This window comes from Ailuropoda melanoleuca, chromosome 12, assembly GCF_002007445.2.
Source record: "Ailuropoda melanoleuca isolate Jingjing chromosome 12, ASM200744v2, whole genome shotgun sequence".
NCBI classification, from domain to species: domain Eukaryota; kingdom Metazoa; phylum Chordata; class Mammalia; order Carnivora; family Ursidae; genus Ailuropoda; species Ailuropoda melanoleuca.
In genome coordinates this window covers 5,035,702-5,052,015 of record NC_048229.1, presented here as the reverse complement: position 1 = coordinate 5,052,015, position 16,314 = coordinate 5,035,702, and the positions used below count along the sequence as shown (strand labels likewise).

Below are 16,314 nucleotides of genomic sequence, written 5' to 3'. Positions count from 1 at the left end.
GTGCTAGGAGGAGGGGTGCTCCTCACTGGCCCCTGGGATATGGCTTCTCACCCCAGAAGGGATTGGGGAAACACCTAGAGCTATATGTGGCAGGGAAAGGACTCATAGGTCCTTCCTGGAGGAGTGGGGCTATGATCAAGACACCTCAGGGCCTTTGCATGCACTGATCCCTCTGCCTGGAACATTCTTTAGCCACATTTCCCCACGCTTGGCCCTCTAGTTCCCTCCAGGTTCTGACTCCAATGTCAGCTTCTCAGTGAGGCCTCCTTCCCTAGTCCTGGCTTCAGTTAGGACCCCTGCAACCTCAGCCATCTCTCCCTTCTCCTTCCCTGCTCATTGTTCCCTCATGAGAACACGGCTGCCTAAGGCAGGGATGCTTCTGGGTTGCTCACAGCTCCGTTCCCAGGGCCTACAAAAGTACTGGTACATGAGGTGCCTAATAAGTACTAAATGAATGAGTAAAGCTCCCAGCAAGGGGGCACCCAAGAGGCCTCCTCAGGAGGCCAAACACCGCCCCCCCCGCCCGTCAAAGCCATCCCCAAGCACCTAGAACCGAGGTGGAGGAAGGGCCACACAGGTGAGGGAGAGAAACCACAGGCAGCACTCAGGACACGGGCAGAGCTCCAGTACTCTACTCCCCACCCCCAGCTGCCTACGTGTGTCCGCATCTCCCTCTGGCCCAGGCAGGCTCCTGGGTCTCTGACCCTCAAGCCAGAGCAGCGCTGCTCCACGTGAGGCCCATGATGCTGCTGGCCTGCGACGAGGTGGATACAGAAGACACATGCGTTTGTGCAACAGCCCACATGCGCGCTGCCAGCCTTGGCCACAACCAGTCCCCGCATCCGAGAGCTGGGGCATGCACGGTACGCCCACGGGCCGGCTTGGGGCAAACGACAAGTCAGACAGATGGATCCTTCCCACGAAGAGTTTGACAAGCACCGATCCAGGGCAGGAGTCAGAAACAGGGCCCAAGGCCAAAGCCAGGCTCGGCACTCGGCCATCCCTTTGCATCTTGGCGAGCTGCTTTCAAGCCATGAGGGCAGCAGAGCTGGGCAGTTGTGACACAGACCAAACGGCCTGAAAAGCCTGCAATAGTCGCAGAGAAGGTGTGCTGACCCCTCCTTTAGAGGAAGAGCCCACAGGCAACGTGGAAAAGGATACTCATCCTACGTTGTCGCTGTAATAATAGCGTCATCATCGAAATCACCATCATTATGACCTGGTATCAGTGTGTGCTAATTCTGTCCAGCACTGTGTGAAGACCACTGCCCAAGTCAGCTAATCTGAACCTCAGAATCCTATAATTACCTTGCTCAAGTAATGGGGAAACTGAGGCATGAGGTGGTAAAGCTACTTGTCCAAAACTCCACAGCTAGGATATCATTAAGGCAGATTATGAACGCAAGCAGTCTGGCTCCAGAGCCTGTGCTCTTAACTACCCTTCTACACTCAGGCACAGAGAGGTTAAATAACTTGCCCAAGGCCACACAGCAGAAAGGGGTAGCGCTGGATGTCAGACTTTGAACCTTTTGACTTTAACACAGTCCTTCAGCACAAGGACTACAAGAACTCAGGGAAGTTCAGACGGTCCCGGTGGACTCGGAGGAGAAGTCCATAGAAAGCCTGATAAGAGGCAAGGCAGGGGGGGATGTCGGAACCCTCCATCCTGGGAGACCCTCAGGAAAAGATATGGGGTTCTGATTCTTTGAGGGAGGGAAGCCAAGACCACAGAGGTGGAGAGAGCAGGGCACAGAGGGATTCCGAGGGTAGAGCATTCAACAAGCAATGTGCACTGTGCTGAAGCTGGTGTCTGACTCAGGGGGGCTGAGCACGTGCCTAAAGCGGTCAGGGGAATGGTGGGCTTCCCAAAGCCTCGGGGTCCAGGCCTCTGTCGGCAAGCACGCCTAGGATTATGCCTTGCATTCACACCGTGAGCCAGCAGGCTCCGGCCTGGAGGTGGTGGGCCAGCAGACGGGACAATTCTCACTGCCCCTCAGAGTTCGGGGTCCTGCAGCCCCAAAGACAGAGAGGCCCTCCTTGGGGCTCCTGTCACCCTGCCAGGAGGAAAGAGGACTACCGAATGCTTGCTGTATGCAGACCCTGCCCTGAGCGCCTTGCAAACATCCTCCATTGAGACCCACACCCACAACCCCATACGGCAAATAGGAAAACTGAGGCTGCCCCATGGGCTAAGTGAGCAGCCCAGTGTCGCTCAGGAGGTTGGAAGGAACAGAGAGTCAAAGCCACATCTGGAAGCTATGGACTCCAAGGGGGACTGGCCATCCACGCAGCCCTAGGCCCAGCGCACCTTGAAAGAGGCCTCTGGAGCCAGGAGGTGTGATCCCTGAAGGTAACCTTTTAGGAGTGTGTGTGGGAGAGGACTGAGCCCCAGGAAGGTCACAGGTCACCAGGCTCAGGCCCCTCCCCTTCCTCCCAACTTCCTGTCTTAGCTGCTATGCTAGGAGCCAGACACTGGGCTCCTGCCTAGCTCCTGGATGGGGCATTTATCTCCCTGTGCCTTGACTTCCCCTTTCTTCCACCCTCTGTCTTCTAGACTCAAAAAAAAGGGAGGCATCTCACAAACCCCGCCTGTAAAATGGTCTGATGGGAAGTGGTTAGAGGGCATGAGGCTATAGTGGGGAGGAACCTTCAGATTACAGACACAATGGTGACCTCCCAGCAGCTAAGGGCAAGTGGCTCCAGCCAGGAGACATGCTCAGGACAGCCAAGACCCCCAACAATCCTCAGGGTGCCCAGAATCCTACCTTTCAGGTGACAAAGAGGGCTGAGCCACCCTAGCACAAGGCAGGGTGGTCAGGGATTGGGGCCCCACGGCTGCCACCACACACAGGACAAGAACGCCCCACCCCACAGCTGCCCCAGGGCCCTGCTCACCCCGGCCTCAGCCTCCTGCCTAGAGTGGGTGGTGACTGCTGGGTCCTGTCCAGCCACAACCTGCGTCACTGACAGCCCAGCGGGGGAAGAACAGGAGATGTCATGGGTCAGCCAGTGACCCCAAACAACCGGGAGAGGTCCCAGCTGAGGCAAAGGGCAGGAGGAAAGTAGGGAGAGCAGGGGCTATAAGGACTGGAGGACCTCCCAAGGCTGTGCCCACAGGGAAGGGGGTGGGAGAGGGGTGAGAACCCAGCAGGAGGGAACAAGAGAGAAGCCAGAGGCATCCGCCAGCAGTCCTCAGTAGAGGCAGCCCCTCCAGGCGGCTGCAGTAACAGTGACACTAACGAGAAATGACAACAAATGGACACATCGGGCAGAGTGTACACCAGGCGCCGCCATAAGCACTCATCCAGCCTTACATTTAATCCCCATGAGAATCTAGGAGACAGGTGCTCTTATCACCCCGTTTTATGAATAGAAAACTGAAGCTCTGGAGGGGTAAGCCCCTGGGCCTGTTTCCTCACCTACCAAACGTTCCTCACCTACAGACAGAGAGCATACGAGACCCACTCCGGGGTGATTCCAAGCAGCAAGTGCAGCTGTCCCCACAGAAGGCTCTGAACAGAACATCTGTCCTGCCATAGGTGCTCAATAAATGAGAGGCCACAGTTTTATTGTTGTTGCTGGTGATCACAATGAAGGTCTCAACACTACATGATAATAACTCGCCCCCAGGAGCATACTCCTTGGCCCTGGGCACACAGTAGGTGCCCAATAAATGGAGCGAACAGTGACCGGGATTCACATCCCTGAAGCTGAAGTGGACAGTCTCCCAGCAGTGATCTCACCCGAGGCCTGTGGTTTCATCTTCTGGCCTCAGTCCCCTCATCTGCAAAATGGGATAATATTGCAAGCTGCTCTTTCTTTGGGCTCTTTGTCAGAATCTGAAGACTCTAGGCAGGGGCTAGTTCTTGCAACAGGACTCCATAATGGCCCAGCTGGCTCTGTAAAGCACCCAGGAGGCCCAAATTCTCAAGAGGCCACTATGTCTGGGACACCCTCGCGCTAGGCCAGTGGGTTCACACGCTGATGGAAGTGCCCTCCCACACCACTTCCTCTCTTCTCATGAGGAGGAACCACGCCAAGCAGTACACATGCACGCACGCGCGCGCGCACACACACACACACACACACACACGCCAGCAGAGCCAGCCTCTCCCCCAGCTACAACCACAAGGACCCACATTCCTCACTGCGCTGCCAGTTGGTTGACTGGGGAGGCCCAAGACCCTAAGAGCCCTCTGGCAAGAACCAAGGACATGGTACCCAGTAGATACTCAATAAATGCCAACACAGCAGAACCAAAGGCCCATCCTCATGCAGCTAGAGGTGAAGGCACGAAATGGGGCCACTGCGAGGGGCGACGGACAGAGCAGGGTGCAGCTTGGGAAAGCTGATCGAGGGCACACATGTGTGCAGGCCGGCACATGAGAACACTTCTGCCTCCCCACAGGTAGGTCATCCCCGAGAGATGGGGCGGCTCCTCGGGGAACAGAACCAACACCCCAGATCCCCAAATCAGGGCTGCAGACACGACATGAGCTTCATCATCTCGGAGCCCCGAGCATCACCACAGTGAACGAGCTCCGGGGCCAGGGATCAGGGAAGCGAGGGGCTGTCAGCAATGGCCCCCCCCAAAGCAAGAAGGGGTCCAGGGAAGGCTGGCTGCCAGGGAAGTATAGAACAGGTGCTCCGTGTTTGTACAAAAATTCCACTGCTGCCTCTGAAAGACAGAGATCCCAGCTCAACTTGGCTCCAGTCTCCATCTTCCCAGCTTTAAGGTGGGAGCTAAGAGATTTTACCGAAGTTCCAGATGCCAGTGGTTTCTGCCATGGCACCCCAACTTCCCCTCGGGGGACACAGTGAGCCCTGGCCGGATACCGTTGGAGACACACCAGCCCTCGTGGGGACTAGGTGAGAAAACATGGCCCCAAAGGTGGCCCCGGGGAACAGACACACCCGTTACTTACCGTGTGCGGCCGGGCGATCTGCACAGGGTAGGAAATGCCGTGGGGCGGGTAGCGGGGCTCAGTGGCCCTCCACGTCTGCGCCACAGGCTGCGTGGATCCCGACATGGTGGTGAGAGTCCGGGGCTCTTGGGCCCCAATAATCTTCCTCTCAGTGGCCACCAAGGTTAAAAACCAGTCCTTGTCATCTGCTCATGGGCTTTCCTGTCACAGGCACCTGAGAGAAAACCAGAAAAGAAACAAGATCAGCCACAGGGCCATGGCCCCTCCGGGAACCCTGGTGGGGCTCCCTAGTCGTTCTTTTCGTCCCTGAGGAAGCGCAAGCACACAGGTCCTCCTTCCTCCATGACACCAGGGCGCTTCCTGCCCACTGATAGCAAGAAATGCAACGGACATTTGAGGGACCCCTGAGCCACAGACCAGGCCAGCAGCTGCCACAGGAGCCACATCAGGAAACGCCATGTCCCCACCCACAACCAAGGCCCTCACTCAGCAGGCACAGAAACCCCAGCTCCGCGGGGGCACTGCCCCCCACCAGATGACTCCCAAGCCCCCTTAGCTCACCTGACCTCACCCCCATGGAACCCCCACTCTGGGAGTACTGCCCCCCACCAGATGGCTCCCTAGCCCCCACAGCCCACCAGACCTCAGCCAGTGGAACCCCAACTCTGTGGGTGCTGCTTCTCCCCCCTCCAAAGAATCCCAAGCCCTCCTGGCCCACCCCTCACCCCACGGAACCCCAACTCTATGGGTGCCGCCCCTTCCCCTCCAAGGGTCCAGAACCCTGTTGACCCACCCGACCTCACCCCATGACCTCCACAGGTTTCTGAGTCACCAAGGCAAAATCCTCCGAAAGCACCCAGTTCAGGCAGGCAGCTGGGGGCCTGTCCTGAGAGGCACACATGAGTTGTCCTGGGCCGTGGTGGCCAGGTTCAGCTCCGGCAGGACAAAGGTCACAGTGTGACCCCGCGGGCCTGCCTGGGCCTTCCCGCGACCCTGTGCAGGAGCAGAGCTGGGAGTGAGGGGATTGCGCAGGGGTGGGGGGCACGGTGGGGAAACAGCTAAGGACGGACAAGAGCCAGCGAGGCCCCAAATGGCTGCTGGGGGGCAGGTAAACCATGCCTTATGCCCCAGTCTAGGCTGGAAACAATCTCGAGCAACAGTCTAATGTCTTTATAGGTGAGGAAACTGGAGCTCAGGAAGAAGAAAGGACTCAAGTCAAGGGAGCGAGGAGGCCCTTAGACAGAAGCTGCCTTTGCCCGGAACTCTCTGGGGGCCTCCTTCCCGCCTAGGATCCACCTCTCCCTCTCCATCAGCCTGCCCGCGGTTCCCACTTGCTCTGCTGCCCAAACCTGGAGCGAGAGCCCATGGGCACGGCCCAGGCATCCTCCACACTCCACCCTCAGCAGCCACTTAGAAAAGGGGTGTCCCTCAGGCCACGCCACGTGCAGCCCCCATCCCCCAGCTAAGGAAAACCCAAGATGGCGCAAAGGCCCCGCCCCTGGATGCTCCCGCGTGCTGGGGAGGGCTGGGGTTGCATCTCCGGATCTGGTAAATAGAAATAGAACGTACTCCCTGCTCCCTGTAACCTCACGGGGTCTCATCGCCTTGCCCTGCTGCTGACGACTGTCCTCCTCCAAGGGGGCGGACGCCTGGATCCTCCACTAGTGATCTGCCTGGTGGCGGGGNGGAGGGAGACCCCTGTCTGGGGGCCTACCTGCATCCTACTACCCACCCCCATCTTCGCTGTTGTAGACTCGGCAAGTACTTTCCCGGAACAATCCTCCCTCCCTGGGCTCCAGAAGTGGTCATGTGATCCAGGCCTGGCCAATCACATTCCTGCATCCCCTGGGCCAGGGATTGGTTCAGGGATGGGCATGTGACCCAAAGTAGGCCAATGAGAAGCAGTCTTGAGACTTTTGCTGGGGAGAAAGCAGAAGCGGGGGCTCCGCTTGGGACTAAGCTGGGAAGATGAAAGCCTGCAGCTCTGGGGGCCGCCTCTGGCAGGTGCCTGTCCAACAATGACACCAACCGGCCGGAACATAGAGCTGCAGGTGGAGAGAGCATAGTTGGGTCCTGATGACAGCCATGCCTGAAGGCAATCGAAGCCTGCTCATTCCTTTAGGAGAACTGAGACGTTCCCTGTGTTTTGCTTTGCCAGCCCAACCTGAGTTCCTGTCACTTGCCATCAAACGTTCTGACTCACCCAGGGAAGAAAGGAGTCACAGACCAATGCACCTGCAAGCACCTCAGGAAGTTGCCCACATGGGCTTTTCCCAGCCAACAGGATGCACCGTGTAATTCTTATGAGCTGGTGTCACTATCACTAGAACCGTCTCTAGTGGCTCTAGCCCAGTGATAGTGATGCCCTGATGTGGAAGAGGGGAAAGAGCTGCCCCTGCCCGTTACCACCAAGGGCAACACAGCATCTGTCCTGCAGCCCAGAGACAAGAAACTGGCCTTGGCAGAGGGGCAGGTGTGGCCACTGCTGCTGGACCCTGTTCCAGAATTCCCACTGATCCAGTTCATCTCCAAGCCCAGGGAACCCTGGTCATACAATGCAGTGATGCAAATTTTAGTCCACTCTCTCTCTGGGCTTTCAACAGTTGCCCCCTCTCTCCGAGGAGATGAGGCCAGCACTTCGGTGGAGGAGATGCTCACACTGTTTGCCCCTCCTCCAGGAGCACCACAGGCAACTTCCGAACCGCTCTCTGATTCTGCACTGCAGAAGGCGGCAGAGAAGTCTGATTTACCCTCAGCTTTCCTGACTTCCTTTGCCTAACAAAACACCGACTACAGAAGGCAGGCCTCTGCCAGATGCTCACGCATACAGTGCACATGGGCTCCAGAAGCCAGGGAGGTGACACCTTTCCAAACCAGCCCTGGAGAATCCGCAGCGGCATTCCCACCCTCCTCACACCAAGGCCAGAGTCTGGCTGGCTTCCCGCTCCCTCAAGACTCACGGTGTGTCCACCGCCAAGCTTGGGGGGCTTCAGCCATCAACAAACAGGTCACCCCAGCAGCTCCCTGGCCCAGTGTCCTCACACGCAGGTTGTCCCCAAAGCCAGGGGACTCCGAGTGCCTCCTTCATTCACCACGAGCTTATTTAATAAACACAATTTCCATCCCTCCCAACCTCAGTCACATTTATTGCCAGCTCAAAAAAAAAAAAAATTTTTTTTTTTTTTTAGGAAAACATTTTGGCGGTTCCTCCAAAAGTTAAACATAGAATTACCAAATGACCCAGCAATTCCACTCCTGGGCACATACCCAAAAGAACAGAAAACTGGGACTCAAACAAATACATGCATACGAACGTTCATAGCAGCATTATTCACAACAGCCAAAAGGTGGAAACAGCCCAAAAGTCCAACAACAGATGAATGGATAAACAAACTGTGGTCCATCCACACAGTGGAACACGATTTGGTCACAAAAAGAAATAAGCCACTGACACAGGCCACACCATGGATGAACCCTGAAACCTTGAAAAAGTCACGCTAAGTGAAAGCAGCCGGTCACAAAGGGCCAGATCGTGCCTGAGTCCACTTACAGGACGTATCCGAAATAGGCAGACCCACGGAGACAGAAAACAGGCTGGAGGCTTGCAGGGCTGAGGGGGTGGGCAGGGACTGCTAACGACCACCAGGCTCGCCATGCAGTGAGGGAAATGTGTTAAAATTAGGTAAACGTAGTATTTGCCTAACATTGTGAATGGAAAAATAAATTTAATCACTGACTTCAGCAAGGTTTGAATGCGAACAAGAAGAAGAAATAGGACGCTCCTTCATCAAAGACAGGGAAAGAGGAGACGAGGGAGCCCCACAGGACGGCAAGAGGGTACCCTGGATCTGGGCTGGGCTGGAAGGCGTTCTGAAGCCGAACCGAGACTGCAGCAGGTATAGGACACGGCAGCCCCGATAACCACTGTGGGTCTGGTGGCTTTGGGGCCAGGAAAGGGTGGTGGGCACCCATTTATTTACAGAAACTTTGGGGTCCCCACTGCAAGCTGAGCCCCAAGTGAGTGAATGAGGCAGGGCCCAGCCACAGAGTGTCCTGGTGCCCTGGCAGGATGCCGTGGGGGCAGACAAGCAGCAAACTGTGAGCTCAGAGAAGGAAGCTCAGTCTACCCCAGCCTCGGGAGGGCAAGGGGGCATTGGGGAGCATTTCCCAGGGCGGGCACAAGACAGTCAGGGGGAGTCGGGTGGAGGCCGCCATCCAAACGGGAGCCCAGAGGTGAGACCAGGCACTGTGTGCTTGAGAAACTCATTGAGTGAGCACAAGGCAGGGAGGGCAAACAGTCACTCAAGGCTCACGGGCCACGGCAAGGATGGATTCTGTTCTAAGGGCCCTGAGGAGCCACGGACAGTGGCTGGGGAAATAAAGGGTCAGTGTGTTTTCCAAGCAGGCACTGCAGACAGTCAGGAGACCCAGGGGCTACTGCGGACATCCAAGCCAGAGAGGATGCTGGTGGGACTTAGGAGCAGCAGCAACAGAGAAAGAGAAGCAGGCACAGGCAGGACAGTCGGGATGGAGCTCACCCAGAGGCAGGGACCCTTTGTCCCTTCCTCAGGCAGGATGCCTCACACCTCAGAGTCTGTTTCTTCAGCTACGTATCACGAGCCCTGCTCCACCTGCCTGCTGGGAGGATAGCATGCTTCCGAAGGGCTGCCATCACGCCTGGTAAACAGCAGGTGCTCAATGAGGCAAACTCAGCAAGGTCAGGGCTCCAAGGAGAAAAGACGGCACTCAGGCAAGGTTAAGAACTTGCTGAGCCAGGTGGCGTGGGATGCTTCCGAGCCCCAGGGCCCCAGATGGGGACACAAGAGGCCCACCCACCCTTACACATCCAAGTCACAAACCTCGGCACCAGGGCCACTAAGCCAGCCAGGGGAGGGCCAAGAACGCCAGGGCTGCCCACGCCAGGGGATCCCATGCATGGTCAGGAATGGGGCTCCCCATGAATGGCGCGCGGTGGGGGCTCCCCACAAACACCGCAGGGGCTCCAGTGTGGCCCTCTACCACACCTGCCCCAGAGGCGACACCCCGCAAGAGCCACTCAGCGGCCCACGAGAGAGCCCCACAATCCTAACCTCACATCCCTTGTTCCATCCAGGCATGGCTTTGGAGAAGCTTCCAAATCCACAGGAGGAAGCTGGCTCACTGCTGTGGGTTCGTCTGCCTTGCTCTCTGCTGCATCCCTGCAGCCGCTCAGTGGGCCTGGCACACAGCAGGTGCTCAACAAGGGAACCTGTCCAGGCAAGCACCAGTAACACCAGGTGAGACCAGAGCCTCCAGCCCCCACATTCCTCTCCAGCCCCAGGCAGGATGCCGAGGCCCCACCGAGGCACATTCCATAGATTTTCTGTGTCGTGTGCAGCCTGCTTCAGCTCTGGGGAGGGTGGAGTTACAGCAGGCTGGGGGTGGGATGTCTCGGAGACTTGGGGGGATGTGGGAGGGAGGGGTGCTCTTAAGGTGCCGAGACTGCTGAAATGTGCCTGGGAGCCTTCAGACCTGAGCCCAGCCTTTGGAGATGATGAAAGGCCAGGTGTCTGTGCTGCACAAGCCCGAAACTTTCCTGTAACAAATGGGCACCGACATCGGAACTTACAGCAGGTGGGGGAGCCTCAGAGCTAACACTCAGCTGTCACCCCGAGAGAAGCCCCCAGCACATGCACACACAGGCACGCTCATCAGAACCCTCTGGGGTGCCAGAACAAGCCACAGGTCCCACGCAGGGGGCGTGGTCTCTTGTACCCCCGCCCACATCCCCCCAAGTCTCCAAGATAGCCCAGCCCCAGGCTGGAGAGACACTGACGCGCCGGGAACCCCGTGGCCCCCCTCACTGCTGCTCTTCACCATCTAGAAGGGCGTGTGACCGTTCAGTAGCTACCTGACCAACGTCTGCTTTCATTCACTGCTGAAGCCCCTGCAAATGCCTGGCACACGGTAGGTATGCTAGGTTCCTGGAACAGTGGTTAACAAACGACCACACGCTGGATCGCTGAAAACAACCGAAATGCATCCTCTCACTGTTCAGGAGGCCACAAGTCCCAAGTCAAGGTGTGGGCAGGCCCGCATTCCCCCCAGAAGCTCCGAGATCCTTCCTGCCTCCTCCAGCTGCTAGTGGCCCAGGCATCCCTTGGCCTGTGACTGCCTCACTGCAGTCCTTGCTAGTCATCACCTGGCCCCGTCCCTCGTGTCTGTGTGTCCTTTTCTCTGATAAGGACCCCAGTCATCGGATTCCGGACCCCACCCTCATCCAGTATGACCCCATCTTAACTAATGACATCTGCAAAGATCCTCTTTCCAAATACGATCACATTCCCAGACTCTGGGTGGACATGAACTTGGGGGGTGGGGGGGTGCCCTATTTAGCCCAATACAGTAGGTGTTCAATAAACACTTGTTTTGTTCGCTGCTATAATGCAGAGCCTGGCCCAGTGCCTGGCGCACAGTAGGCATCTCACAATTATCTGCCACACAGCCTGGCGCCCGGAAAACGGACAGCCAGAGCCGCAGGGGGACGTGCGTGCAGACGCTGTTCTGGGATATGAGGTTAAGATGTGGTGGAAACACCAGCCAGAACGAAGCCGACTTTCCACCTTGAGTTTCTAGTTTCTGGCATGCTGTAAAAACGGGGCTGGCCAAGTATCTGCTGCCACCTTCCGCAGGGCCTCCTGGCGCAGAGCGGACGCCCGGGATCCGGCTCTCCGCTAAGCCCCGAGACACAGAGAGCCCCATGGAAGGCGGCCCCAGGGAGCCCAGACAAACCTGCACGGCCCCCGAGGGCGGGGGATGAAGGCAGAGTCCCTGCCCCCTGCCCCAGCAGCTCACCACCGTCAAACGCAGTTCCAGCAACCTTCGTGGACAGGTACCGAGATGCAGTAGTCAGAAAAAGACCCCAAATCCCTGCCCTCACTGAGCTGCCATTCTAACGAGCAAGACAGGAGTCATGATAGGAATGCTAGAAGGTGTTTGTGGCATGGAGAAAAACAGAAGCATGAGGAGAGCAGACAGCAGACACAGGGTGGTGGGGGCGGGGGGGCGTGTAACAAGACAGCTTCACCAGAAAGAGTCTTTAAGCAAAGATGGGGAGGCGGAGAGAAAGGGGAAAAGGGAAGCATGCAGATGTCTGGGGAAGCTGTTCCAGGCAGAGGGACCAGACAGTGCAAAGGCCCAGAGGTGGAGAAGGAACAGCAGAGAGGCCTGAATGGTAAGACTGGAGTGAGCCAGGGCCCCATGAGTTCACATAGGCTTTTACTCTGAGCAAGAAAAGAAGGTGCCACCCCTCTGGGCAGCAGGGATGTTTGAGGTCTCCTCTATCAGGCCTGCCCCTGGTGCCCCTGTGTTAAAGGAAATTTCCGCTGTGCCCTCCATCAGGGAGTAATTGGCCTGGGACCTCTGTGCATCGTATGCAGGTAAAAGGACCAGCTCACCTGGAATCTTAATACTACTAAAGCCACCATTCAGGCTCCCACAGAAAACAGGCCCCTGCCTGTCCTCCCAAATAGGCAGGCCCAGCAACAATGACACTGACCCAGCAGAGAGCTCACTGGGCTCCCAAGGAGGAGCCAGGAGCCCAACCAAGGCTTGCTCATGGCTCTGTGCAAAGAGCAGCAGCCCTGAGTGGCCCGGGGTCACCATACTTGGAACTCAGGAGTACTGCCTGCCCACTCCCAAGCTGAGGCCAGTCAAGATAAACCCACTCCAAACAGGTCTCTGCCCCATTCTGGTCAGTCGGGGAATGATTTGAGCATCTCTGATGTGCAGACACTGTGCCAGGCACTGGGGTCACGGCAGTGGACCAGCTGGACAAAAAGTGCTGCCAACCAGAGCTGACACCCAATTGACAGGCCTGTCCCAACAGAGAAAGCATGTCCTCACCGAGGTACTCAACAGAGGATGGGTGGAGGGGGAAGGAGGGGCAGGTGGACGGATGGAGAATGAGGGAGGGAGGAAGGGGAGGAGATGGATGGATGGATGGATGGATGGATGGATGGATGGATAGATGGAAGGACAGATGTAACAGACAAATCAGCAGATGGACATCGACTGAACTGTCCCACTGTCCACGGTGTTCTGGGTCTCTTTTTAAAGCAACCCCAGAGCCAACATACTTTTATTCCACTAATACTCCCACATGAGGCTCCCCACCAGCCACGGCTGGGGACATACATGGGCACCATCACCCCCGTGAACCCCCAAACCTGAACTGCCCCCAAGCCCCCTCCAGTCCCAAACTCCAGAATCAGAACAGGGAGAGACAGATCCATGGAAAGCTCAACACCCACAGAAGAGTCCACAAAATGAGGGCTATGGCTCAAGTACCCTCCGCTTCTTGAAATACAAGGGGTGGGGCAGGGGAGGCAAGTTAACAATGATGGTGGCAATGTCAGTCGCTGGGCAGGTGCTATCACTCTGCCCATTTTGCAGATGAGCAAACCGAGGCTGGGCCCCACCAAATTAAATGGCAGAACAAGTCCCCAGAGCAAGGAGGGTAAGCAGGACTGGGGAGACCCGCACCCGAACACAGAGAAGGCAGAGAGCTTCCTGAGGGAGGGGTGGGCTGGGCCTCGCAGGTTCTGGACGAGGGAGGAGGGGGCTGCCCTCACTCAACACCCTCTTCCTGCAGGTGAGGAAACTGAGGCCCCAAAAAAGGCAGGCATGCAGCAGGCTGGTGCTGCATGGCCGGACTCTGCCCTCCTCGGCTGGATCCCACAGCCCACATGGTCCAGGCATCTGACAAAGTGGGCAGGGTGGCCTGAGCAGAGCCCACCTCAGACACTCCAGGGCAACACCACCCAGGGCCATGGGGACAAAAGCTCCGGGTCCACACGCATGACCAGGTAGCAGGACAGAGCCCCGGACTGGCCATAGCCTGCACCAACCTTCCACAGAAAACCAGAGGCCCGGTACCAAACACACCCCCCACACCTGCCTCACCTCTCACCTCCCCACAAAAGGATCCTCAGCCACAGCCAGAACCCCCACCACTCCCAGATTCCTGCTCTGTGAGGGAGGCACTCCCAGGTTCCTCTGGCCTGCCTCGGTTTACCCACAGTTCTACCTGATCCACAGGTGACATTTATCAGGCACCCACACTAGGGGAAGGCTCCGATTTTGCTCACCCAACCAGGCTGCCCCGTTCAACAACCAGGAAACCGAGGCTCAGAGAGGTGAACTCACCTGCCCCAGGTCACACAGCCAGAAGGCAGCCAGGTCCAGCCACACACACCCTCCAAAGGGAGAAGAAGAGGGGCCCAGCTCAGGGCTGCCGAGGAGGCCCGCTTCTGTCTCCCATTTAACTGGTACATTTGTGTCCATGAGTCTGGGGCCAGCTCGGCCGCACAGCCCCACTCCCCCGCCACAGCCAGATCTGCTCAAAATCACTCCCTCCTGGACTCCTTTCCCCACCTTTCAGTTTTAAAGCGAAGAGAGAGAGGGAAGCCACCGTCGCAACAAACCGTCCCCACACGCCGGGTCACTGGGTTCCACATGAGAGCCCCTGCCGCGCGACGCGCCCTCCCTCCTGGGTGTTTCACAAACATGACGCCGGATTTTTCCTGGCTCTTCCTCATTAGGTTCTGGGCGCCCCGGGAGGGACGTGTTTTCCATTAGGCCCAGCTCTTCCATCTGGCCTTCCAAACAGCAATTTTTTTCTGCAGAGGGAAGGGGGTAGACCGGAGAAGAGGCTGGTGTCTGGGTGATGGGGGGTGGGGCGTTGGCACCAGCTGTGTGCCAGGGCACACGGCTTGACCCACCACCCCCGGGGCTTGGAACAGAGCGGGCAGCAGGGACCACTCACAGCCGGCCATGTCGGGGCTCAGCACGGTGCCCACTCACCATCAGTGCTCATCCAGTCACAGGGGGCCCGTGACTACATCCTAATCCAGGACCCTGGGATGGTCAAGGATGCAGCGCTCCAGGTCCTGGGTCCATCCACCTCACTGCCTGGACGGGAATGAACCAACAACCAAGGAGTAAATGGGCCACAAAGTACAGCTCTCGACATTGCTGAGTGAAAGAAGCCAGACACAAAAGGACAAACACTATGATTTCACTCATAGGAGGTGCCCAGAATAGTCAGATTCATAAAGACAGAAAGTGGAAGGGTGGTTGCCGGGACCTGGAGGACAGGGTATGGGGAGTTTGTGCTTAACAGGGACAGTTTGTTTTGCAAGATGAGAAAGCTCTCGAGACAAAGGTGGTGATGGTTGCACAACCACGTAAATGTACTTAACACTACTAAACTGTACACTTAAAAATGGTTGAGATGGTAAAATTTTTGTTATGTCTATTTTACCACAATTTAAAATTTAAAAAAACAAGAAAAACAAAACAAACCACAGCCCTCCTCCAGGGAGGCCTCCCTGATTGCTAGCCCAGGCACCCAGCTGGGCTGGTGTTGCTCTGTGGTGGCTCCCGATGCCCAGGCTGCCCCATAAAAGAGACAGTGTTGCCAAAGGCCCTGCTGGGGGTCTTGGCATGAAGCAGCCCCTCCTAGCCCAGCACTGCGAGGGACCACAGTCAAGACCTTGCCTCCAACCCAGGCAGGCTCCGGAGATGACTGAGAGGCCAGGACACAGGGGAGGGGCTGACCTGAAACCCGCTGCCAGTCTGCTGGCCCCGCCCATCACTCCCCAAGACCCTGAGGGTGAAGGGGGCCATCACAAGGGAGCAGGGGCGGCAGACTCTGGGTTCCCACCAACCTCCCTGCATCAACATCTGGCAAATGTGTCTACAGCTGTGCAGCTGCCGGAAAGGCCTCCTCCTGCCCCTCCTCCACGCACGCTGGGCCCTCAAGGACGGCTTTCTGAGGAATTTATGGGGTCGTCCTGAGTATTTCAGGGCAGATCTCTGGGGGACGTCCTCCACCACATGTGAAGGAGGACAAATGTTCCCGCTGCTAAGAATAGCTTGGCCAGCAGCGGCCTGCAGGACCGGGAGCCCACCCACTCAACAACAGCCCGGCCATGTACCCCCCCCCCCCGCCCCAGCCTCCAGGGGCCCACCTCCCACAGGCCTGGCTGGGAGGCCCCTCCTGCCCCCCCAGATGCCTGGCCGAGGGGGAAGGGTCCATTCTGATCCACTCTTTCCAATGCTCAAATGTGGATCACAGGAGCCCCTCGATTTCCCCGAGGGCTTCCATTCATCAGTTAGTCTCTGATGGTGGAGCAGTGATCAAGAATCCGAAAGGCCCTCGGGCCCCTGAAGCCAGGAGTTCCAGATGAGAACACAGACTTCCGTGCCCAGGAGTGGCGAGCATTCCCCTGGGATCTGATTATCAGTTTGTGGAGGGAGCAAGACTGACAAGGCTCCAGGGAAGAGGGTCCCAAGCCAGAAATAGGGAGGGGGAAGAGAGAAAGGAAGGCCAAGGATACCATGCCCC

The 16,314-nt window shown here is 57.4% G+C and overlaps 1 protein-coding gene across 21 annotated transcripts in view; it reads right to left on the bottom strand.

Moving 5' to 3' along the window:
* NCOR2 (nuclear receptor corepressor 2) overlaps positions 1-16,314 on the bottom strand; it is a 217,925-nt gene that overhangs the window by 143,872 nt on the left and 57,739 nt on the right. For 20 of the 21 annotated variants that reach the window (XM_034639637.1, XM_034639639.1, XM_034639635.1 and 17 more), the window contains one exon: positions 4,926-5,139. In XM_034639637.1, the coding sequence (XP_034495528.1) occupies positions 4,926-5,030 (105 nt within the window). In that variant the 5' untranslated portion in view covers positions 5,031-5,139. Of the gene's footprint in view, positions 1-4,925; positions 5,140-14,768; positions 14,790-16,314 lie in introns of those variants that run through there. The other variant, XM_034639627.1, reaches the window with a different exon arrangement.